The sequence below is a fragment of the Stylophora pistillata genome, chromosome 1, assembly GCF_964205215.1.
Source record: "Stylophora pistillata chromosome 1, jaStyPist1.2, whole genome shotgun sequence".
NCBI lineage: Eukaryota > Metazoa > Cnidaria > Anthozoa > Scleractinia > Pocilloporidae > Stylophora > Stylophora pistillata.
In genome coordinates this window covers 24,171,797-24,198,563 of record NC_142519.1, presented here as the reverse complement: position 1 = coordinate 24,198,563, position 26,767 = coordinate 24,171,797, and the positions used below count along the sequence as shown (strand labels likewise).

Sequence of the window (26,767 nt, the reverse complement as noted above, 5' to 3'; positions counted from 1 at the left end):
TGCATGACAATGAAATGTCGAAGCGCTAAAAACAAAATAGCAGACATTGCTGCTGTAATGGATCAACATAAACCCAATATCATCTTTGATACTGAAACCTGGTTAAACTCAAACACTGAAAGTAACAAAATATTTCCAAATGGCTACAAAATATTTAGAAAAGACCATCCTGATGACTGCCACAGCGGAGGCGTTTTCCAGGCAGTGAAAAACGATACTATAATAACACATCGTTCCGACCTGGACACTGACTGGAAAATTATTTGGACCCCATGTCAGCTAGCAAACCAGAAAACAAAATCACTGCTATTTGGATCATATTATCGACCAAATTCTTCCAACGTTAGAAGTCTTGATGAGCTAGATACATCACTGTTAAAACTTGGGAGCAGCGTGCATAACAATAACAACATTGTTTCTGGTGATTTTAATGCTCTAATATTAGCTGGGATACTGAATATTCAAGCCAATCTCCTCCCTCTGATAGACTGTTAGAAATAACTGATGATCATGATCTGAGGCAACATGTCAAAAACCAACTAGAAGGGATAGTTATACACAAAACACCTTAAACCTAATTCTCTCCAATAATTCCAGTATCGGCCTCGTTCGTGGTATTGGTGATCATGACATTGTGTTATTCACTGTGAACACTTCTTCCCGAAGAGAGAAAAATGTCAAATGTAAAATACTGATTAGAAAAAAAAGCCGACTCTGCTTCCAATAAAGAAGAACTTACAAAACTATTACTTCATTCACTTCATATAGATACAAGGGGCTTTAACTTAATCGACGAAAAATGGAGCTGCCTCAAAGATAACATCCACCGTATAATGGATTCTTGCATCCCCTCAAAGTGGACTAGTTCTGATTATAATCTACCATGGTTCAATCATTGTTTGAAATGTCTAGCCAGGCATAAACAAAGGCTCTACAACAAAGCAAAATCTTCTGGAAAACAAAATTATTGGAAGGCATTCCATATAGCCAGAACACTAATGCATAAAAGGCTTAAAGAAGCAAGAAATGCATATATTTCTGACTATCTAGGCAAAGCTATTGAAGAAAACCCTAAGTGATTCTGGTCGTACATTAAACAACTGAAAAAAGAAGAGCCTGGGATTGCAGATTTCGAAATAAATGGCTCCATTATTAGTGATGGCAAATCAAATGCTGAAATACTAAATAATCAATTCTCAAATGTCTTTACTCAAGAAGACTTCTCAAACATCTGATATTGGATACAACAGAATACCAACCATTGACAGTCTGTCTATCACAACTAATGGAGTTGCAAAGCAGTTATCGCTGTTGAAGACTAATAAAGCTTCTGGACTTGATGCCATCTCACCGTGGTTTCTAAAAGAACATGCAGCTGAGATTGCTCCTATCCAGCAAATATCTTCCAAGACTCTATCAAAAGTGGAACTGTACCCAGTAGATGGAAATTGGCAAATGTATGTGGTGTCTTTAAAAAAGGGAAAAAGTCTGATCCTTCCAACTACAGACCTATATCTCTAACCTGCATGTAATGAAACATTTTGAACATTATAAGGTGCTAACAGGCTGTCAGCATGGCTTCAGATAAAAAAGATCCACAGAACTTCAACTAGTACTTACTATTCATGATATTGCCAGTTCCAGTACAACAAAACAAATCTATTCATGCTGCTGTTAGACTTTTCCAAAGCCTTTGATAAAGTCCCACATCAACGCTCACTCATGAAACTGGAGCATTACGGCATCTATGGAAACCTTTTGTCTTGGATGGAATCCCTTCTCACCAAGTGAGTCCAAACCGTCATCTGTGAGGGTGCAACATCTCCCTCTTCCCCAGTGACCTTGGGTGTACCACAAGGGTCAGTACTAGGCCTGTTGTTGTTCCTAACATACATTAATGACCTGCCAAATCTCTAACCTCTACAGTCAAGCTGTTCGCTGATGACACTCTTTTGTACGGATTGGTGGTGGAAGACTCAGATTGCCATAATCTTTAAGACGATCTCAATAAACTAGAAATTTGGCAACAGGAGTGGCAGATGCAATTTAATCCCTCAAAGTGCAACATCATCTGCATTTCAAATGAGCAAAGTCCTCCTCAATGGACATTATTTTTCTGTGGTCCAAACTTGAAGTAGACTCTGCATCGTACCTAGGAATTACTGTTAACAGTAAATTAAAGTGGCCTGAACACATTTCATCCACCTCAAGCAAGGCGAGTCTATCCTTGACGTTGAGCAAGAAAAATCTCTGGAACTGCCCCAGGAAAGTACATGAAACAGCGTATACCCGCATTGTCCAACCCAAACTGGAGTACGCAAGTGCCTCATGGGGCCCACACTACAAAAAAGATGTTTCAACCTTGGAGAGAGTTCAAAGTTGAGCTGCTTGTATTTGCCTTCAAAACTTCAAAAAATCAGCAAGTGTGACAGACATGTTATCTGATCTGAAATGGGACATATAATAATAATAATGACTTTATTTATACAGGGTAGCACGTAATACCCACAGGCTAATAAACTTGTGGCCCTGATTTAATCAACTAATTTCAAGTTAAAAATAGAATACCACTTAAAATTATGAAAAAAAAAACATGCAATTTACATATAAAATGATCACTAAATATGAAAATCGTGTAATCATATCCTTTATTTAAACACGATGATATTTAAAGCTGGGGGCTTGTGGGGTCGTGTAAAAATTGTGTAAAAATCGTGTAAAAATTGTGGGGTCGTGTAAAAATTGCTGGTCCCTAAAAAACTTACTCCACAAGTTATGCTTAAAACAGGCTGCAGAGTCCACTTTCCTAGTAGATAAGGGTACATTATTCCAGAGTCTTGAAGCCGATACTGCAAATGTGCGTCCACCCTCAGTTTCTCTTTTATTTTTAGGGCAAGTAGCCTAGAAATCAGCGTACCGTGTATTCCGTGAATGACGTTTGTGGTTAATTACTAGGTGATCATCCAGGTAGCTTGGTAGAGACCCATGTATACATTTATACAGAATAGAGCATTTGTCTATGTTACATTGTTCATAAAAAGGAATCCAATGTAGCTTATGGAATAGCTTGCCAGGATATATTGTACACACGGAATCATTGTCTGTGTTTAAGAGTAGACTTAAAATTTATTTGAATATTCATTGCATTAATATTTATTGAGTCTGTAGCCATTAAATTTTATCTTTGGTATGTTTTTAGTCAGGGAAATTGTTTTTTATACAGGGCTAACCTCACGATTTTCCCTTTTCAGGCTGTATTTTTTATATTTGCATTGTAGCTTCCTGAATAAATGTCGTTATGTTATGTTATTAAATAGTGCTACCGATGATGATTGGTGGTCTGCATACAAGATAACTCGCACTGCGCGTTTTTGTAACTTTAAAACTCTATTTAATAACTCCTTGTCGCACGACGACTAGATAACAATCACATAACTCAATACCGGGCAAATAATAGCATTATAGTATAGTAGGCATTGAGATAACGGCAAAAAATACTCTAATCTTACGTAATAAAGCTATCCGCGAAGAAAGCCTCTTAAAAATCGTTTCGACATTAGAAACAAGAAAGAAAAACAGATTGCCTCTAATGTACAAACTTAGTCATTGTTATGGCTTTCCAGTGTGTTGTATGTTGTGTGCTACCATATATGGTTTGCTCATGCGCACGCATGACGCATTATTAAACAGTCTTTTACTTACCGAACCGCCATATTGTTTGGGGTGTGTAGTTCTTAAGTAATACATGACAATTTTGGCGACGAGGACCGGATATTGAGGGACCTTTTTGCTGCTAAAAGTGAAGACATCCCTAAACTAAATCCACACAACGTCCACGATGGCCAGCGATGCAAATACGGCACCAAATCCAGTTCGTAACATCGGAAAAGTTCAAAAGTTCACTGTGGGAACTGACTTCGAGGCGTATACAGAACAGTTAGGATTCTTCTTCGTGGCCAATGGAGTGACCGACGCGAAACAGAAGAAAGCCATTCTGTTAACCAATCTTCCCACTGAAACGTACCAACTGGCGAAAGATTTGATGGCTCCGACCTTGTTAGGAGAAGATTCTCTCACGTACAACGCAATCGTAGAGCGTCTCCGCGAACAATTGAAGCCACAGAAGTCTGCTTTAGTAGCCAGGTATGAGTTTGACAACCGAGCACGTAACACAGGAGAAACGGTGAGTCAATATGTTGCTGTTTTAAAACATCTAGCTACGGATTGCAAATTTAACGACGCCATGCGTTTGGAAAGGCTTAGAGATAGACTGGTTTCGGGTATTCGAGATAAGAGAATGATGTCAGAGCTTTTGAAACTTAAGCTTGAGGAACTGACATTTGACATTGCTGTTGCAAAGTGCTTAGCTATTGAGCAATCTTACAAGGATGTTGAAGCTCTCCAGGGGAATAAAGCGTCAGAATCAATCGATTTATTAGCCAAATCAAAGCCAGGCAAGAAGCTTAAATTCATGAGAGAAGCCAAGCTTTCAGAGAAAAAGGGTTCTTTTTCCCCCAAGAGAACGGGTGATCAAAGTTGCTACCGCTGTTTGGGAATTCATGATCACAAAAGTTGTCCATTCAAGAAAGAAAAATGCCACCACTGTAACAAGACTGGTCACATTGTGAGAGCTTGTAAATCAAAGAAAAAAGAGACACAAGCTTCCCAACCCCCAGTAAATTATGTAGACAGTGATGACGGGGACAGCGATGATTATTTGGCATCCCTTGAGGTTAATAATGTGGGTGACAAGGATCACGTAATATGGGTCAACCCCGAAATACAGGGAAAGGTGGTCAAGATGGAACTAGACACAGGGTCAGCGGTGTCTGTACTTCCATACAAACTATATAAGGAACATTTTAATCATGTGAAACTTTCAAAGAGCCTTGTGACACTTAAAACCTACACGGGGCAGAAAATCACACCTAAGGGAGAGATGAGATGTAATGTTAAGTTCAAGGGCCAGGAAAAAGAGTTAAACCTACAAGTTGTTGAGACGCAGGGACCAGCACTGTTTGGGCGTGACTGGCTGTCCAAAATTCAACTGAACTGGGGTGAAATCAAAACCCTTAAGCTTAGCAAGACTTCAGAAGGGGGTATGGCACGCAAAGTGGATCAGCTATTACAGAAGTACGAGTCTGTATTCTCCGAAAATCTGGGCACACTTAAAGGCTACAAGGCAGATTTGAAGGTTGAGGAAGGCTGCCAGTCCAGCTTTCATAAACCACGCCAAGTGCCATACGCACTCCGCCCCAAAGTAGAAGCAGAATTGACACGCTTAGAGAAGGAAGGTATTCTCTCTAAAGTAGAATACAGTGAATGGGTGACCCCAATTGTCCCAGTAGTCAAGCGAAACGGATCGGTACGAGTTTGTGGCGATTTTAAGGTCTCAGTGAACCCAGTACTTCTTGCAGAACAGTACCCTCTGCCACGTATAGAGGATATTTTTGCAAATTTGGCTGGCGGTAGACATTTCAGCAAACTTGACCTTCGCCAAGCTTATCACCAGATGGAAGTAACCGAAAGATCCAAGGAACTCCTTACGATTAATACACACAAGGGCCTTTTTCGATACAATCGCTTAGTCTTTGGCATCTCTTCGTCTCCAGCCATTTGGCAGCGTGCCATAGACCAGGTATTACAGGGAATACCTGGGACCCAGTGCATCCTTGATGACATGATTGTCACAGGCAAAACTGATGAAGAACATTTGGAGAACCTGGAGAGTGTACTCAAGCGATTACAAGATGCGGGTCTGAAGGCTAACGAGGAGAAGTGCGAGTTCTTCAGAGATAGAGTTCAGTTTTGTGGGCATGAGATCGATAAGGAAGGTCTACACAAGACACAAGAGAAGATTGAAGCAGTGGTCAGTGCACCAAGACCTGAGAATGTGTCACAGCTTCGCTCATTTTTAGGGCTCGTAAACTATTACAACCGTTTCTTGCCCAATGCATCTACAGTTCTCCACCCACTTCACCAGTTGTTAGAGCAAAACAACGAATGGCAGTGGACTGAACGGTGTGAGCGAGCCTTCACTGAGGCTAAGCGTATGATTACATCTGAGCAGGTGCTAACACACTATGACCCAGCATTACCGGTTAGGCTTGCATGTGATGCTTCACCAACTGGCATCGGCGCGGTTCTTTCACACGTCATGTCCGATGGTAGCGAAAGGCCGGTAGCTTTTGCGTCCCGATCGTTGACCAAGACTGAACGTCGGTATGCACAGATAGACAAGGAGGCATTGTCCATTGTGTGAGGGGTGAAACGATTTCATGTTTACCTCTATGGGAGACGATTTACGCTCATCACAGATCACAAGCCCCTCACTGCCATCTTCCACCCAGGAAAGGGAGTTCCAGCCATGACTGCTGCAAGGCTTCAGCGTTATGCATTGTTCTTGTCCGGGTTCGACTATACCATCGAGTATAAGAGTACAACCAAACACTGCAATGCCGATGGACTGTCGCGGCTCCCTCTCCAGCAGAAAGAGCTTGAAGACTTGGAGGTGGATTCTGCAGAGGTGTTCCACGCCTCTCAGTTTGTGCCATTACCTATAACCAGTGAAGCAGTGGCAAGAGAAACACGTCGTGACGTTGTCCTAGCGAGGATACATGATTCTATCGTGAAAGGATGGTCTACTCGTGTGGAGGGAGACAAGCCTTATTACGAGCGACACAATGAACTGACAGTTCACCAAGGCTGCATCCTATGGGGAATGAGAGTGGTAGTTCCCAATAAGTTACAAAGCAGAGTGTTAGAGGAACTTCATGATGGGCATCTGGGCATGGTCAAAATGAAAGCACTCGCGAGGAGCTACGTATGGTGGCCTAATATCAATGGTCATCTGGAAGAGCTAGCGAAAGGCTGCAGCGGGTGTCAGCAAAACCAGAAGATGCCTGCTAAAACACCACTACATCCGTGGGAGTGGGCCACTACACCATGGCAACGTATACACATCGACTACGCAGGGCCATTTCAGAACTCGATGTTCTTAGTGGTTGTCGACGCACACACCAAGTGGCCAGAAGTGATTCCAGTCAAGTCAACTTCTTCAAGTTCGACTATCGAAATTCTACGCGATTTGTTCGCCAGATTTGGAATTCCGGAACAGATAGTCAGTGACAATGGTACACAGTTTGTTTCTGAGGAATTCCAGACATTCGTCAAGTCCAATGGCATCCGCCATATAACTTCAGCACCGTACCATCCAGCGACGAATGGTCTTGCGGAAAGGACAGTACAAACCTTCAAACAGGCTTTGCGTTCCATGCATCAAAGCCCCAAGCCAGTGAGGGAGAAGTTGGCGAAGTTTCTCATAGCTTACAGGAACACTCCACACTCCACCACCGGTGAGAGCCCAGCACAGTTGCTCCTGGGAAGACCATTGCGTACTCTCCTAGATTTGGTGAAACCTAACTTAAACCGTTAGATGGTTAACCAACAACACCAGCAGAGCATTAAGGCAGCGATTGACAAGGGTAAACAGTATCGCCAGTTAGAGATTGGTGACTCAGTTATGTCACGGGATTATCGAGGGGATCTGAAGTGGCGTCCAGGGCTGATCGTTAACAAGACAGGTCCGCTGATGTATGAGGTACAGGTGGCACCGGGACTGATCTGGCGCCGACATATTGATCCGTTGAGACCAACGGCAGTTGGGCACTCAGTTGAAAGCACTGACGCCGACTGTAGTGTGGAAGTCAGCCAACCTGAAGTGGCCAACACACCACTGACCCCGATTACATCAAGTACTCCAACCACTAAGGGTGACACAGCTCCAGGATGTTTCGAAAAAGATCAACCAAAGATGGTTCCTGTTTCCACACCTACGGTACCTGACCCTCCTGATGCTAAACCAGCTACAGCTAGTCCGATGGTCAAAATGCGACAACACCCTCAGAGAGTTCGCAGGGCACCACAGAGGCTTGATCTCTGAACTTTGTTTTATTCTGTTCCTTTTCTTTGTTTAAGGGTCGTTTTTACCTTTCGAACTGTGGTTACCGGACACTGTTGGTTTATTTAATGTTTTCCTTGAAATTGTATTTTAGGGCTTGTTTTAAAAACTAGGGACAGATCGTTTTATGTGTGGAGGAAATGTTATGGCTTTCCAGTGTGTTGTATGTTGTGTGCTACCATATATGGTTTGCTCATGCGCACGCATGACGCATTATTAAACAGTCTTTTACTTACCGAACCGCCATATTGTTTGGGGTGTGTAGTTCTTAAGTAATACATGACAGTCATAACCTATTAGACACTAACACAGAACAACACTTAATACCAAAAAGAGAAAAATGAACACGCAACAGCCATGCTTTTAAGTATAGAATGCCAAAAGTATCTAAGGACATCTTTAAGTTTTCTTTCTTTCTTAGATCAATAACAGAGTGGAACTCACTGCCCACTGACTTAGTAAATTGCAAGTCATTATCTGATTTTAAGTTAAACTTAAGAAAGTACGTGAAATAAGTAAACTAAATTCCAATTATGAATTATCATTTATTTATCTTGTCACCTGGACATTTTTACTTTTATTTATGTATATGTACAGATATATATATATATTTAGCTTTCATTTACAGTTGATGTGATATCAACTCAAAAAATTTAGATGTAGATGTAGAAATTATGACGGTTGGCAGCACATTTAGATCACCTTGCCAGCCAATTCACCGACAGTTTTACCAGGGCATGTGACAACCAGTAGTCACAGAAACATATAAAAGTGGAAAAGACCATACGATTGTTGCAACTGTCACCCACAATTTTACCAAGCATCTGACTGCTCAGTCACAGGCATATAAAAGTGGAAAAGACCATACAATTGTTGTCTGCATTTCAAACCAAGTTACATGTACCTTCTAAATACAAAACAGGGCTATCCCAAAACAAGGCTGATGGAAGATAAGTAAAGGGAACAGTGTTAAATGCATAGTGAAAGAGAGGCCCGGGTGGAGACCAATTGCTGTCCCACCTAAGAGAGTAAAAAAAAAAAGCAAGGAACCAATAACCATACAGCTTTGCTAGAGCAGACAAATACCATTCTTCAACAGCTTCTCATATTCATCAAATATGAAGCAATACTGAAGTGCTTTGATGAATAATTATATTAATTGCTAGATGAGACAGCTCAAGGAGTAGTGCTTTTCTTATCAATGGATTCATATTCTTATAATTTGGAGTTTAGCCCCTCATACTACTTGTAATGGTATATTTATAATTATAATTATATTCATGTAAGAATGAAACCAGTTTAAATCATTCAAGTTACATTTAATGGAAACACTACCACCTCCATTAACTCCTGGTTATGCAAGAATTAACATATGAATTCTACCCCTTGAACAATACCTGTTACAATTTTGTTTTACATTCTCCTACAAGCAACAATTCATTGTCCTTAAAAAGACATCTGAATATTTAAACAGTCAAGCCACACCAAACCATGTTTCAACAACATGACAAACTAGGCCTTTTTTGCAAAAAAGTAGCCTGCCATTCTCATCTACAAATCACCCAACAAGTGACAAGTCGTGTCCCACGAAAAGAGCTATATCTGGCAAACCTTCTTTTCCAGTTATATTTATATGTTTTCCATATATAACATTTGTAAAACTACTTTTTAACTAATCCATTAATAATAGATAGCTGTCAACAACAAATGTATCCATGTCACAGTGACCAAATTCAAAAGCTTGTAAGCTACTTTGGACACTGTACCCAATCAAATAAAATTAAATATTGAACATATGATCAACACCTACATGATCAACACCTACAAAGAGCATTTAAACACACAATGTCATGCTTGTCCATAGGCCTTTCAATTCCTTAAGATCACAACTCAAAAGTTGGTGTTAAGGATTAATACCAAAACACATTAAAAGTGTGGAAAAGTCTCTCACATCCATTGTGAACAAAGTGACAAATACTTTGTTGGCAAAACTTCTTGCTTATTACAAATTCAAATACAGAAAGATCTTATGAGGAATTTGTCAGCTGTTTCTAAACATTGCCAACTCAAGGGACATGCAGTGGATTCTACCAAAAGAAAAAGTTCTTCTCAAGGAAAGCTACACCTTCAAATGCAGGAGACCTTTTACTTTTACACCATTGCATAAAGGTTCTCCTTACAACCCGGCAACCTTAGGGCTTTTGTTCCTGGCCATAACAGGAGCCTTTACCCTTCCTGGCCCAGAGGCATACAAGCATGGGGACTTCCATCTTTGAGAAGACTCTAAGTCTTGTTCTTACTTTACGATATCAACCAGTCTAGCAGTGCAATAAATGTGAATATTTTTACGTTCTTTATATTTTCTCTGTCATTCAGTTCTACTTTAAAATATTTTCATTTCTTATCCAGCTGTGACAACCTTCCAATGCAGAACTTTATTCTTGTGTAATAACAATGCTTCCTTCGATTTTAGAACCCCAAGCACCTATAAGGCCTCACCGCCACCTTTAACAACCTGGTGCTAAAAGCAGGTTTTGATGCCAGGAAATTAACCCATCACTGTAAAAGATCAGTTAGTTTTTCATGGGTTTAACCTAGAACTTTAATTTACACTTCAGAGTTAATTCTCTGTTCCACCATTACTGTGACACAAGTCTGGGTATTTCAATTGAAGAGACAGAGAAAGGTGATAAATATTGATATTTCCTACATGTAATAAGACAAACAAAAAGTTTAACAATTGGCGAGGCAGAGCATGAGGTGACATCAAGCTAGATGATCTTTGTTTGATAAAATATGGCATTTCTCAAAGTTACTTTTATCGTCATCAAGTATTGCAAGAAAATTAGGTATATGTTGGAATTTTACTTTCTCTCTTTTTTTTTTTTTCATAACTTGAAAATATGAAAAAGGGGAGAAGGAAGATTTCCAAGGTGTCTAAAACAGTTCCCTTGTTTGATTCAATGTTTCTCATTGAGGGCAAATAGTCACAGACCAAAACATCAATGGAGTTTAGTGTATTTTTGCATTGATTTCATATTACTACATATCAGGAATGGTGATCTTTAAATTTCATTTCAAATTTGCAAGAATGACAATCACAGGCCTAACATTCAAAATAAAAGCCCTGAAACAACAGGCCATGTTTCAATTTGCCACTGACTTTAATGCTACACAGCATGATGAGGCTCAGGCCAAAAATCTGCCACCTCACCCCAATAAACCTGTAAGTAATGAAATATGTTTACAATATTCTCATGCTAACATTGATATCTACTTCATTAATTCAAAGCAATATCTCCTTCATAAAAATTGATTTGATTAAACTTATGACATTGTGATTTTCTCTTTTTCTCTTGTTAGGGATTTACTAAACCACTGGTGGTTGTGCACCAGTTAAAGATTATGGCTTAGTCAGAGAGGGGGGAGGACATGTCATTAAGGAGATTCTCTCCCCTTGACTACTCCATAAAGCTTACAGGTTTTATCAAGTGCCCCTTTCAGGGATGCCAATCCCAGAGAAATGTTGGAAAAGAAACGACAAGCCACCAGCAGAAAGTGCAGCACCCTGGCTGGAATGGGCATGATTGCACAAGAGTGGATGATTCTAGGCCTTGGAAATGTGGTCTGAGGACATGTCATAAGGCTTTCACAACCCAGGAAAGGGTGTTACAAACACCTGCAGTCCCACAGCAAGCCTCTGGCATGTTCTGTTTGCAAAAGTTACGGGATAGACCACATGCCAAGGCTTAAAAACCATCTTAAAGACATCCATGGGCATAAACATGTCAACAGTGGCCACTTCTCCAAGAGTGGCAGCAAGTTCCTGGCAAATTAGAAGCAAAGAAGGTCTCTCTTTTTTTTAATTTTGGTGATGGAAACATTGCATATTGATTTCATTATTTGATCATCTACAAAGATTACAAATAATCGGTTAATTTTTTTAAATTTTCTTCTTTTAGGTCAGTTGTTACCCTACAAGTCTACTCAGTTGTTTTGTGGATGTTCACGATATGAGTTCTAGGTCAGACTCATAAAATCTTAAAAGATAACATTAAATACAATTTATGGAAACTTTGTGCATCATCTCTCTTCTCTTCTATTCCAGTATGCAAGCCAGTTACATGTTGGGTTGAACCTTACTTGGAAACATTGTTCATCAGTTGTAAATTTTTTTAAATTGTTTTTTCTTTTTTGGCTTTACCTCAACTTTTCTTTTCAAAACTGAAATTGTAGGTTTGGTTGGATGGGAAAAGAAGACAAGAATATAAAAGTTGAACCAAAATTTTAAAAAATAGATATAGCTCCCTCGGACCTGAACCATAGACCTTCTGCATGTAAAACAGACATGATAACCACTACACTACGGAGACCACTTTCTCAGTATTGGCTACAGGTGGCTGTAGACAACATTCTTGTACCTATGACTGGCGATTTACTGACACATTCCAAGCACAAACCATTGTCATATATGCAAACCATGCTCATACTGTAATGGTAAACACCACCACAACAACTGCCATATAGTGAAAACAAAAAAATAGAGAAAAATTATACTGAATCAAATGAAGAGATGTTTGAATTGCCACTCAAGAGAAAGATGCCTTAATTGCGGACCAAAACACCACACATCAATTCGTGAACCAAGTAAGTCATGTTAAGATTCAACAAAAAAAATTAACCGCAAAAAGAAAAAACTCCATACAAAAAAACCAAGACGTTAGCCCCGCATCAACAACCCTAGTAACTATGGTTACCACTTGCACAAACACACTACTGCAAACTGCTATCATAATACAACAAGAAGCCCTCTTTGAACAGAGACAGTGGCTTCCAATTAGCCAGCATCTGGGACACAATTTTAGCCCCCAAGAGACCGTAATGAACTTCTAAGCATTCTGAACAGTCAAATTTGAATTGTGGCTGACAAAGTTTGGTGGATCTGAACAAAATATTCTATTTTTAAGATTTTCAATTGCAACTCAGAGTACTGAAATTACTTTTTACGGGTTTTCAAAACAATTAAATACTGTTTTCTTGTACTCTAGTTCAATTTGTATTTTTCCCCAACCAAAAGTTGTGTTACTTTTTCAGATCTTTTTTGTTATTTTGTTTGTAAATGGTTTAAAACAAAGTTTTAACTAACTTTGACAACCAATTAAAAGCATATGTTGACAATCACTGTTGCACCAGTCACTCCTCCAGAGAAATTCACTAAACGAATGGAAAAGAGACAAACACATTGCAAGACGTTGGATTCCATATAGAGGCTTCCAGCACAAAGAAGATTTCCACATTCAGCTTTTCCACCCTCCTTATTACATGCAGCATCTAGTGCCATAAAATTCACCACCCAATAACCAAAATCCTACCAAAACCTGAACTATCTATGCCTATACACAAAGTCTACAACCCTGAAAGTTGAGATATGCACCCAACGCATTCACCAAACAAAAGATAACCACCACTCCTTATGGACTAATAACCAATGTGTATTTCAATGCAATAGTTGCACATTATTTGGTTTATCTAATCTAATTGGCATGTTTTTGTTCATAAGTAATGGGATTATGTAATGCACATTTGACATGTCCACTTGTGCAATACAAGCCTTAAACTATCATTCTGTTGTTATTCTCAATCATCAACTTTTTTATAACCTATATATACTAAAAATTCCTTCTTACCTGTTTTTCCATTCAGAACTTGTGGCCAGGGAAGCTGCCCTCTTATCTTTTCTGCATCTAAAGTACAATATAACATGATTTTACTTTAAGAAGTGGGAGAATCTCAGCCATTAGCTTATAAAGTTTCTTCCCCAAATCAGAAGCAGGAAATGCTCATGTATGATCAATATCACACAAATGGGACGTGCTCAAAGGTGATATTGTAATCTCTTCAATTTCCCACATACTAAAAACAGCCCTGAGGCTCCAAACTTCAAAGGTGTACATAACAGTAAGCTTGAAAAGAGCATTATGTACTTTCCAATTGTTAAGGGGTGTTTATCCTACAGGTATGTAGTTCATATTCCTAGGGGAATTAACTAATTGGCCCCAGGCCCACATGCCATGCCTGGCTTGATGTTGACAGACATTTAGTTGACACTTGATCATACGTTTTATTCCTTTGTTTGCCTTTTATTCCTTTGTTTGTGTTTTATTCCTTTTATTTGCTTTGCCCTCCCTCCCACCCTGGGGCTTTCCTCGAACCCTCAGGGGCTCCTCGTTTCTTCCTCGTTTTCTCAGTCTTAAATGAGCTCATCACAACCTTGGAAATGTCTCACAATGTTTGTTCATTTGTTTTGGGAAAGCTGGAGAAATTCCATATATCTTACATAGAATATTGAAATTAACAAGAATACAATCATCTTAAAGGGAACATATTGAAGGAAAGGTCAATCCAATTAAGGAGACACGAAACAGTGGAACACTTTACAATTAAATTTGTTACCTATCAAAAACAAATAATTTATCTATGTCAAATTATTTAGCCTAAATTGTAACCTTGATCTGCTTCTCAAATTGTTAACAGCAAATCTGACTACATAAATGTGTTGTAGTTCAATTTTATCCTCTGGTTTAATTTTTTCCAAACCAGTTCAATTTTATTGAACCAGTTTAATTTTTTTTAAACCAGTTTTTTTTATCAACTGTCTGAAAAAGAACCTTTTGGGGTGTGGATGAAAAATAGGGACATGGCTTTTGAGGGGGGTTTGAAAAAGAATCAAATGAAAGATGAAAGAGAAGACAGCTGAAGATTTCCCTGCGATTTCTCATCCGCTTATTCTCTTTTATAACTCATCATCCACACAATTTTCCTTGAGAATATAACCTACCCCACCCCACAGGATCTTTTATATTTCCCACTTAATTTACTTCCAATTCACCCCTATAATACTTCTTTTTATTCTTTTATATCACTCTTACCACGATTTGAACCACCAACCTCTAGCTTTGCAGACATCCATTCTCTCCATTAGTCCACACTGCATGTCGTTGACAAACATGTTTGTTAGATATTTGTTGGTCTTATCAGTAATTAGCCCCAGACCTCCCTCCCCTCGGCCAAACTTGTTCTTGAAGTATTCATAAAGAAAAAAAATTCACATTTGGTAGAAACCGGGACTTCAAGCTCGAAACATGACTGAACCTCATGTACAATGTGTACCAAGAGAAATATTTTACGAAGAGTTGAATGCCTTAAAAAATAAACAGGCCAAAAAGGCTTCCCGAATTTTGAACAGTGCAGAACAAAACTACTCTCAAATTAAACGCAGATCTTTAGCCATTGTTTTTGGAGTCACCAAGTTCTGTCAGTACTTGCTTGGAAGACATTTCAAACTCTTGACTGACCACAAATCTTTGATTACCCTACTGGGTAAACCAGATCAAGATGGCAGTAAGAACTGTTTTTAATCTGAAAGAAGACCTCGTGTACAATACCAAATATGGAGAACAGGTCTCATGACACTAGCTTCTACGTAGAACAGGGAACCCAAAAATAGGGAAACTCTAACAACCCCGAACAGGTATTTCAACCCTATTACATCAAACGACTCAACCTTTCCCATAAAGATGGCATTTTACTATGGAACTCTCATGTTGTGATACCAGAGTCAATAAGTACCATCCTACTCAAAGACCTGCATGCCGAACACCTTGGTATGGTTAAAATGAAGCAACTAGCGCGGAAGTATTTATGGTGGCCTGGACTGGACAAAGAAATAGAGGGAACTGTCGAGTTGTGTACAGCTTGTCAGGAAGCGGCTAAAGCACCAGCATCATCCCAACTTGCCTTGTGGTCATGGCCAGGGGGACCATGGAAGTTCCTCCACTTAGACTTTGCTGGTCCCTAACTAGGAAAAACGTTCCTTGTGGTAGTGGATGCTTACTCTAAATTTTTAGAAGTAATACCAATGTCACATGCCACTTCTGCTAATCCCACTGCTGCTCTGAGGCATGTTTTCAGCTACTTTTTTTTTACTGGAAAAGCTGGAAAAAGTCAAAAGATGAAGGGATGTCTGTCAGCATTTTATCTACTGACATGTCACTGAGCATTTGACTTGGTTCATCGGCCTCTATTGTTAAGTAAACTCAAGTCTTATGGTTTTAATGACAGCTTCGTTAATATGCTAAATAGTTATCTGAGCGATCGCTATAACAGAGTCAGGCTGGGATCTTCTGTAACTAGTGGTTGGAAAAGTGTTGTTCGTGGCTGTCTTCAAGGTTCCTCTTTAGGCCCACTGATTTGGAACATCTTTCAGAACGATCTTGTGTATAACATTGATGCCAATATTTCGATGTACACTGATGATAATCAAATATATCAAAAAGGCAAAGGAATCAGCATAGTCCATACCAAGTTAGAAGAAAGTGCCAGTAGTGCAACTGACTGGTACGAAAACAATATCTTGGAGGGTAATTTGAAGAAATATCAGACTTTGCACATTAAACACAAATATGGTCATAATAAGGAAAAGTTCAGTAGTGCAGAACATAATATTAACCTGAACCTGAATGGCAAGATTATCAGGACCTCTGACTAGTTGAAAATCTTGTCAGTCAGAAAAGACAATAAGCTAAATTTCAGTGCACACATCAATGACCTATGTAACAAAGCTAGTATAAGGGTTGGAGTAAGTATGAGATTGAGAAATCTAATTCCCACCACAGCAAAGTTAGTACTTTTTAAATCAACTATCTTGCCATATTTAACATATTGCCACCTTGTTTGGCATTTTTGTAGGGCTAGCGACACTCGTAGACAAGAAAGAATCCAGGAACGGGGACTGAAAACCATGTACAAGGACACCAAGTCCAGTTATCATCAGTTATTGAACAGGGCTAACTCGCCTACATTGTTGAATAGACGTCTTCAAGACATATGCGTCCTAATGTATAAGGTTAAACACACTAATATCTGTTCTGAAGCCATCACCAATATTTTTAAACCTCATGATTCATGCTACAGTTTAAGAAATTCAGAGTTTCTCATACCCAGGTTTAACAGTTTCATTTGGTAAGCATTCCCTTCAATATTTAGGTCCTATTCTGTGGAGTAAGCTAGTCAAAAGTGATAAAACACGTGAATCATTAAGTGATTTTAGAAACCAAATACATAATAGGGATTTGACATCAATTGTTGATGATGGATGCAGAGGATGTTCTCTGTGTAATAGTTGATGTCTCATTGGAAAAAATAATAATAATATTTTATAATAACAATTTTAGCATTTAGCATCTAGTATTCTAGCTAAATATTGTATTATATTTAATGGATTGTACTTAGTAATTATTTTATCCTATTAATTATAAGTGTCCCCTATTAGTAGAGGGCTTGCCCCTCGGCTAGCTTATTTTCCTGACACTTAAATAAAGTTTCTACCTATCTATCTATTTCAGTTTACCTGAACATCTTGTAACTGATAATGGCAGCCAATTCACCAGTGCAGAATTCCAGAAATTTCTCAAGGATAATGATATATGTTGTGGTTCAAATTTTACCTTTGGTTTGAATTTTTTAAACCAGTTTAAGTTTTTCAAACTGGTTTGAAATTTTTAAACCAGTTCTATTATCAACTGTCTGACAAAGGGCCTTCCTTTATTGGGGTGTGGTTGAAAAATTGGGGCTTGGCTTTTTGGGGGGGGGGGGGGGGTTGTTAAAAAGAATTTGTGCTTATAAGAAAATTTCGTTATTCAGTTTTTTTTTAAGTTCAACAAACCACCCCTCCCTCCTTATACTGTCATTCCCTTCCTGAATGTACTTTTTCCAAACCCCTCTCGTTACCTTTTGTCTAACCCCCCACAACATCTAACTATACCTTTTTCCCTTTCTTTATATCTCTTAGTACTCACCAGGGTTTTAACTCCCAACCTTTGGATTTGCAGTACTCTTCCTTATCCACTTGACCACACAAGCAATCATTGCAATTTCACTCTTATTTCTTTCTGTTATTATTACCCATTCGTCCCAGGCTCCTCTCCATCAAAATCGTAATTTATCCATACTGCATATATTAAACAAATCTGCACATGCCCATTTCTAGCAAGTGAAGCATGGAGGCCTTGGAGAAAATTGCCAATTGTGTTTCTAAAGAAACGTTTGAAGCCAAAATTAAAGGCTTAAAAGAGTCTTTAAACACAAACAAATCATCAGTAAATGTGTTTGTAGAAGAAGAGTTCTACCATCGAGTGAAGAATTATCTCAAAGTAGTCATAGAACAAGAGCTTGACATTGCACCTTCGATCAAAACACCAGAGCTTTCAAAGGCAGAAATCAACACCTTCAAGTGAAAAAAGTGGAAATATACAAATGGAAAGTTATTAACCTCAGAAGGGAAAGAAGTTGCACCTAAAGGAATGCTCTTTGATATACTTTCTAAATGCCATAATAGAATTGCTCACAGAGGACGACAAAAAACTGAGAAATGGATTGCTGAGAATTACTCCGAAGTAACAGAAAGTTGTGAATACTTTTGTTTCTCTTTGCCGTTTTCACGCATAACCGCCACAGTGAAACCCGTGGTAAGTCCTCTTCAAGCTGAAACATTCCTTTCCTTGATAGAAGTTGATCTTATGGATTTCAGAAATTGCCCATGTGAATGTGAACCAAAGCACAAGTGGACTTTAAATATTATTGATTACCACACAAAGTTTGTTAATGTTCACCCCATCCACAACAAACTTGCTGATGAAGTACTGAATGAAGTTCAAAAGTATTGTTTAACTTATGGCTACCCCAAAAAAATTTTAACAGATAATGGAGGTGAATTTGAAAACAATAAAATGAAAGCATTTTGTTGCACTTATCAGATCCAACTTCTCCATGGAGCAGCCAGGACTCCAACAACTCAAGGGCTAGTAGAACGGTCAAATCATACATTCAAAGAAAACATGAGAAGCATGATAATGAGCACATCTGGTCTCCAAATTTCCAAATGGTGCAAGTACACAATGCAAGCATCCTACATCATGAACATTACTTATCATCGTGCTATCAACATGACACCATATGAAGCAGTGTTTCACATGATGGCCAAAAGGGAACTATTAGACCATGATCTTGAAGAAGACCAAGGAAAGCAGAAAAGAAACAAATTCAAGAAGCACAGGAAAGCTACAATACCAAAATGATAAAACAGTCTGAAGCAAATCCAAGAAAGAAAGTGTACAAAGTTCATGACATGGTTTCAATTAAAATAGATAGAGTGGACAAGAAATCTCCTTTCCACCCAAATTTACTTCTGGGAAAAGTGCTTGAATTTGAAAATAATTATGTGAAAGTGGTGACACCTTTTGGTTGCATTAAAGGGTTCATTGCCCCTTCCAGACTTTTCCCATGTACAGCACCAAATGTAAAACTTGATTACGAAAAAGAAACTTCTTTCACTAGTGCATGTAAATTCGCCGAAAATGCTCAATAATAACTTCAATGTTTTCTTGACTTTGTTAGTTAAATGGTAGATGAATTGTAAATATTCTATTTTGTTGTGCTGCAAGTAAAATATTTTACAGGTCTGGAGTGCCAAAAAATGAATATTTAATGTTGTCACCAGAGCCAAGTATTTCTCATTTGATTAAGGGCTTGTATGAAATCGTACCCTAACCCAAACCATTCAAACAAAGCACTTAACCCCAGTAACAAAACTGGGTGCCAAATGCTACCCCTAACCTTACACAAAAGCTAACCATTTGAAATAAATGCTTAACCCTAATCACTAAAATGACTAAAATTTGAGTTTATTTTACACCGTATTTTACAAGGAGAGGTACAAATAAATAAGAACGAGTTAAGTTTAAAAATTACTAACCAGTTTGAAAATTTTAAAACAGTTTGAAAAATTTAACTGGTTTAAAAAAATTCAAACCAAAGATTAAATTTGAACCAAACATATACACCATACTTTTACAGCTCCTGGGCACCCTGCAACAAATGGGCTAGCAGAACGTTATGCTGGAGAATTCAAAGATAAGCTGAACAAGATTGGTGATACAGGCAAGCCCTTAAGGCAAAACTAGATCGGTTCTTATTGACACACAGGGCCATGCCTACTTCATTTGGCAATTCACATTCTGAATTACTCATGACCAGACAACCTAGAATTAGACTCAGTGCTTTAAGTAAGAGCACTAAACAAGAAGTTAAAGTTTTTCAAGATAACCTGGACAACAAGCCAAAGTTTATGCCTGACCAGCCAGTTTTCATGCGTAGTTTCAGGAAAGGAGCAAAATGGGTATCTGGAAGGATTGCAGGAACAGTCAGTCCTAGAATTGCAATGTCCAAGTCGGAGACACTCTATGGAAACGACACGAGGAACAGCTTCACCCAAGATTCATACCCACAACACAATGTTCCAAGCTGCTTCGTGAAGCTTAGACACTAGAGTTCGTGGAGATGTTACCACCAGAACTAAATAATGTCCCCATTACACTGACACACCCAACAACTACAGAAAGGGAGAAAGGAAAAACCACACTACAAAGGGACATTCCAGCTTTGAATTCTTAGCCTGAAGTTACTCTGAAACCTCAGGACCTGTCCATCCAAGATTCTAACCCTCCAGAACCTTTACCTGAGGAGTCAGAGCGAAGATACCCTGTCAGGGAACAAAAACCACCTCAGAGATGTTAATGAACTGAGTGAACATTTAGTACAAACTAGTTTTGAGATTTTTTTTATGCTGATATTTGTTAAGTTCCACTATTCAGTTTCAAATCACCCTTGCTGTACTTCAAAAGGGGGGCATTAATTTTGTTATATCTAATGAATATCCATGTAAGTCAGCACATGCTCAGTTGAGCATTCTTTTGCCATGTGCTCCGCTCAGTTCAACATACTGAATTAAATTGTTGAGTTCTACAGTATCATTTACATGTTTCCTCCCGGTTATTCAAACCCCTCGACACTACACCAACCTAGAAAATTTAAAGTTGGAGACAATGTCTCTATAAAAATTGACCATGTCGACAAGACATCACCTCTGCATTCAAATCTTCTTCTGGGAAAAATCGAAGAAATTGCAAACACCTGTGCATGTGTTGGAACCAAATTTGGTAGAATAAACACATTAATTTCACCCACCCGTTTAAATCCTTGCACAGCTACTACTTGTAATGTTTTGATATTATTCTACCAGAAGTTGTCCCAGCGGAAGTTCTAAGACATTGCAAAGGATCATGGATATTTGTATGGGCCATGCTTTCCGGTTGTCATGGCGGATGAATAAAGACTAGTTTCATTTTATAGTTTAATCTGGGTTATTGTGCGGCCATCCAAGTGACATCGTTACATTGGCGACAAGGATTCAATTCGTTTTGTAAGGTAAGGGATATTTTTGGAAGTCATTTGTGCGGAAAGTCTTGGCATTTTCTCAGAAGATGGTGGACAGTGAAACCAGAATGGGGACAAATGCCAGTTTCATCTTCCCAAGCTGACATTTTTCGGTCATGACCTAAGCAGGCAAGGTGTTGCACCCAGTTCAGAGAAAGTAGCTGCCATCTTAAAGGCAAGCCCTCCACAAGATGCTTCACAGGTCAGATCATTTGTTCAGTTTGTACAGTATTCTGCAAAGTTTCTTCCCAACTTCGCACAAGAAGCAGAACCACTCAGGAGCCTCCTGAGGAAGAATGAGCCTTTCATCTGGGGTGAAACACAGGAAAAGTCCTTCAAGAAGTTGGAACAGCTTGTTGCACAGGCCACTTCGTTTGCATATTTCAGGGGAGACTGTAACACGCGCATTATTGCCAATGCAGGTCCACAGGGTTTGGGTGCGGAGCTGACTCAATTTCAAGACAGTGAGTGGCGAGCAATCTCATATGCGTCCAGGAACCTCACCGAAGTGGAACGGAGATACAGCCAGACCAAGGAGGAGGCCCTTGCCCTTGTATGGGCTTGTGAGAGGTTCAACATTTATGTGTACCGGCGGAAATTTGAACTTGAAACTGATCACAAGCCACTCGAATGTATTTTTGGCAAGCTTTCCAAACCATCAGCACGTATTGAACGATGGGTTCTGAGACTACAGGGGTATGACTATAGCGTGGTTTATCGGCCTGGCAAAGCGAACATTGCAGACTCTCTCTCGAGACTCAATCAATATGAACCTAAAGACTCAAGTGGGGAGGAATTTGACTTTGTCAAGGCAGTCGCCGAGGAAAAGTTTACCTGTTGCTCTGACAGAGAAACAAGTCGAATTGGCTTCTGAAAGTGACCCAGAACTTGCAAGCATGAGACAGTACATTTTAGGTGGGGACTGGTCTCAGTGTAAGATGACAGCTTATGTGTGTGTCAAGGATGAATTGTGTGTTGGGCAAACTTGTTTTGCATGGCACAAGAATTGTTGTTCCAAAGGCTTTACTAGCGGAAGTTCTAAGACATTGCAAAGGATCATGGATATTTATATGGGCCATGCTTTCTGGTTGTCATGGCAGATGAATAAAGACTAGTTTCGTTTTATAGTTTAATCTGGGTTATTGCGCAGCCATCCAAGTGACATCGTTACACTACTCAGAACATTGAACTTGATTACACTACTGAGCTGACATTTTCTGTAGCGTGCAAGAAAGCTATTTAATCTATGTAAAGAATTTGCCAAGTAATACTTATTACGAGGTTCTGTCAGTTAATCATTTTGTTTCAAGAAGTAAAAAACCCATTTCTGTGTACCAATACTGGTGTTGTTTGTTTGACTGGCTGGAAAAGCATTGGGAACCATCCCTAACCCTAACCAGTAAAAGGAGTGCTTAACACTAATCAGTGAAATGAATGCTCAACCCTAATCAGTAAAAGGAGTGCTTAACCCTAATCAGTAAAATTGAACTGGTTTGGACAAAATTAAACTAGAGGATAAAATTGAACTACAACATGTGGATAAGTGATCTCTTGTTCTATAAATTGAAGTAATTAGGAAATTTGATAAATTTTGAAATTACATGCAGTCACCATCATAAGTTGTCAGCATAAGCGATCACCTTTCTCTGCCTCTCCAACAGAAATGTCAAGACTACTGTCAAAGTAGGCCATTGGGTGTTCTCCAAATCAATCAACACCTGAGCAACCCTCCATCGTCTGCAGTTTTTTTCTTACTCTATTAAAAGCAGATTAAACTTTCTGCAATTATGACATCTGGTCATCTGTACAGAGGTCTCTGAAAATGACAAAAAGTAATACAGTGACTGAGGGGATTAAAAAATGGAAAGGTTATCTCCATTTTGCTCCTTTATTATACCATCTGAGAATTTCTTTCAAATCACTTTATGCCAAAGGTTAACATTGACCCTAGCTCCACTTGAAATATCTGGGTGACAAAAGGCTAGGAAATGAAATTTGACTCACCCTGAAGCTGCTGAGTGACATGTCTATCCTACAGGCATCAATTAAGTGTTTAACATCTTGCAAGAAGAGTGCCTACTCCTTCATTTCAGCATTAAGGCCCACAAAAATAAGCTTTGAATGTCATCACCAAAGCAGGGAACTCCCTCCTTTGCCAAGGTCAACTGTTGGCTGCTTGCTAGAAATGAAACTTTAATTTTAGTTCATGTTACAATGTTAATTTTACATTAAATAAGTTACAAAAATAAACAACAAAAATTTAATTGCAAAGTACTCAGGTAATTCACTGTGACATCTGAGTAACCAGTTCACTTTTAATGTGGAGGGTAAGAATGGCAGGGATGTAAAGGAAATCAATTTTAAGTAGGGTGCAATATCTAAGGCCAACAAGTAAGAAAAAAGACTTACCCAAGTACACTTCCTGGAAAATAGCTGAACAATTGTGCCAGTCACATAGCTAGCTTTAGCAAGATCAGTGAAAAATGCCTTGAAATTTTCTTACCTCAGAAATAACACTTCATCTTCTCTGCTGCGAATAGCTTTGTGCCAGGTTATGAAGGCATTCCTGGCCAAGACCATTGCATCCAACTGAAATGATAGAAGAGCCATGAACTAAGTGAAAGGTATGCCAAAATGCCCCAAATAGTCCATATTCTCAAGGGGAAACATTGAGACAGTGAACAAACTAGCATGATCTGTTCTTTTTGTTCCATACCTTTACATTGCGAGTAAAGATATAAACCACCACCACGCTAAAAAAAAGTGATAACAAATTTTGCTTATCAAGGTTTGTGGGTTATAGAATCGGGCACTAGAGACAAAAAGGTCATTCAGCTTCGTGAGGGAGAGAAATTTGCCACGACTGGATACCACTATGATTAAAAAATATATATTTGCAGCAGGTTTGCGCACCTCTGGTGCAGCTGCAGATGTAGGAGTTGTGGAGTTGGAAGATTCCCAAACACCTCACGGAAAAAGAGAACTCTAATAACGTCAACCAAGAAAACAAAACCACCGATGGCTAGGTTCTGTGTAGTCTCTGGCACGTCAAATGTATGAAACACTTCATCGGTAGAAAAATCTATGGAATATAACGAAGACAAAGAGGGAAGATAAGTAGCGAGCCGCGGCCGCACCGTAAAAGTATCATAACCAACTCAAATAGAGATTTGGTTGGATTAAGACAACAATTGCGAGTGATTTACAAGAAAAATGGCTCCTCACCGCTTTTAAAGCTTGGTTTCCTCCGAAACAAAACCGAAGCTATTGTGATTCTTTTCCATTCACTCTCATAGAAAAAACAGATCGCACTCGTTTTCCCATGGTCAACCAGGTCCTCGCACAAATTGCTGGGTTAACAGTGCCTTCCTCAGACTTGTGATCATCATTCCCTCGATAAAACAGACGATGAAGAATTACACCACGCATCCAAACGTTATGTAGAAGGCAACGAACGGGAGAATTCAACTTCCTCGTTCACCATTCAAAGGTGAAACGTGAAATCCTCGATCACAAGTGCGCACCTCTACTCTAAGTGCGCGGTTTCGCGCCACAAGCACGCACGCGTGCGTCCACTTAATTCCCGTAATACCTTGCGTTAACAGATTTTCTAGAATGAATCGAAGATCCGCTTTGTTTTGGAAGGAAATGGAATAAAACTGGAATACAACTAAATTTGGGGGAAAAAAAATTCTTAAAAAGGATCACCCAACGTAAAAAGGACCATAATTACCTTGAATTTCAAACGACTCAGTCCACTAAGGTATACCTCAGTTCACAAGTATCTTAATATAAAATATCAGATAATACTCGATTTGCCTTGGCCGCCAAGACTTTAAAGCAAAGCTACTGCATGTCTACATCTGATAACTTTAACTTTTTCATGCAAATGTTGTAGAAAAGATACAGAGAAAAAAATAGTATTTTATCGGAGTATTCTGACCAATTAAGCTCTAATCTTGCAAAGCTCGATCTCGGTTTTGAGATGTTTTTCTTTCCAACATTTTTATGTATTGAATCATTTCATGGCACGATCTAGAGTAAATTTAAAGAAAAATTTTACAAAAGAAGAAAAGAAGTTGGTTCCGGCAGGGCTCGAACCTGCGACCTTCCGCGTGTAAAGCGGACGTGATAACCACTACACTACGAAACCCCGCACGAATATACAATGAAAATTTTATATATTTAAACAATATGTTATTAAAACAATGACGTCACTGGCAATCAAAGGTCCATTAACAAGTCTTTGTTCTTGATTTTTATCAAGAGTCGACTGATGATCGATTTGGCTCGTAATTAGTGTCAATCGGTTGCAAGGAGAACTGCACAAAGTGCATCTTTATCTTACTTTCAAAAATTAACGAAACCCGGAATCAAACTATGTCGAACGTTTGATCAGTCGAACTTAATCGAACCCAACGGAAAAACTAAGTTGATGTGAATTTGTCACAGTGAAAGAGATCGAAACCTGACGTTTCTTGCGTTAGTCCTTCGTCATTGGCTCTGAAGAAGGGATAACGTTCGAAACGCCGACTTAAGGATCTCTTTACGATGGCTATTTCTCATTGTAAACTCAGTTGATAAACCGTATTATCTACATCAAACCTAACTGCTCACTTGGTCCTTAACTAATAGTTCGATTGGGTTAGAGCAAGCCAGACGGTCAAACATAAACGAGATCTCCGAAAAAACTTGAAGTAACCGAGCCTTTTCTTAAGTTTTGTTAATTTAAGTCAAATCTACGGCTTTCTCGAAGGCACATCCGGCAAGCGATTGATAGTGAGGGCGGCCAATCCGCCTCTAAAACATTAATGGCGCCTCGCAAAGAATTGGAAAAAGGAGAGTTTTAAAAGTTTGAGTGTGCGAATTTTAATTCATTCGACTACGAAAGTGAAGGTTCGACATATTGCAAACAGTCCAACCACGAGGCATATTTTCGTTGGACTAGACAGAATATTTATAAAAAGACTGAAAGAAAGAGCCACCGCTACTCCTTTTATCACCATTCATAATACACTCGAGAAAGCAGACCCTCGAAGAGTACAGAGATCCCATTTCGACTTTGAGAAAGCCCTGCTTTGCTGCACTCGGCGAGAGAAAACATCATATAGGGCTGGCGCATTCGAAACATCAACAAACTGTTAGAATAATATAGCCTAAGTTCCGGATTTCCGCTGTACAATTTTGAAGAAAGAGATTTGATCACATTTTGCTCTTAATAATAATAATAAAATAATAAATTATTTATATAGCGCAAAACCACTACTTGTCCACGGCGCTTTACATCAACAAGTTAAAAATCATCTAAAAATTAAAAGAGTTAATAAGCTTGTTGAAAAATATATGTTTTTAAATGTCGTTTAAAAATGTCTATCGAACTACTGGATCTTACTTCAAGTGGGATCGAGTTCCATAGTCTCGGTGCCGCCACAACAAAAGCTCTCTCTCCATATGTTTTCAGTCTAGCTTTCGGGG

The 26,767-nt window shown here is 39.0% G+C and overlaps 1 protein-coding gene, 1 long non-coding RNA gene and 1 other non-coding gene across 3 annotated transcripts in view; 1 reads left to right on the top strand and 2 right to left on the bottom strand.

The window, feature by feature from the left end:
• Window positions 1–24,898, bottom strand: part of LOC111335538 (uncharacterized) — a 32,881-nt gene extending 7,983 nt beyond the window's left edge. Inside the window, exons 1-6 of the long non-coding RNA XR_015995697.1 lie at window positions 24,518–24,898; window positions 24,206–24,374; window positions 23,796–23,881; window positions 23,297–23,471; window positions 22,933–23,108; window positions 13,648–13,704 (exon numbers count right to left, since the gene is read on the bottom strand). This is a non-coding gene — a long non-coding RNA (uncharacterized LOC111335538). The remainder of the gene's footprint in view (window positions 1–13,647; window positions 13,705–22,932; window positions 23,109–23,296; window positions 23,472–23,795; window positions 23,882–24,205; window positions 24,375–24,517) is intronic.
• On the top strand, window positions 17,781–19,479 carry LOC111335537 (uncharacterized). The gene is made up of 2 exons (XM_022941469.2): window positions 17,781–18,486; window positions 18,775–19,479. The coding sequence occupies exons 1-2, from the start codon at window positions 18,322–18,324 to the stop codon at window positions 19,093–19,095; spliced, it is 486 nt and encodes a 161-aa protein (XP_022797204.1). The 5' UTR covers window positions 17,781–18,321; the 3' UTR covers window positions 19,096–19,479.
• A 474-nt stretch (window positions 24,899–25,372) lies between the features above and the next one.
• On the bottom strand, window positions 25,373–25,445 carry Trnav-uac (transfer RNA valine (anticodon UAC)). The gene has a single exon. It is a non-coding gene; the product is annotated as a tRNA-Val (tRNA).
• Window positions 25,446–26,767: the final 1,322 nt, after the last annotated feature.

Excerpts from the sequence above, each read along its gene's own strand:
- LOC111335537 (XM_022941469.2), top strand. The coding sequence starts at position 18,322 with ATGCTCTTTGATATACTTTCTAAATGCCATAATAGAATTGCTCACAGA. Across the intron at positions 18,487-18,774 it reads CCGCCACAGTGAAACCCGTG|ATCCAACTTCTCCATGGAGC; the intron begins GTAAGTCCTCTT and ends TGCACTTATCAG.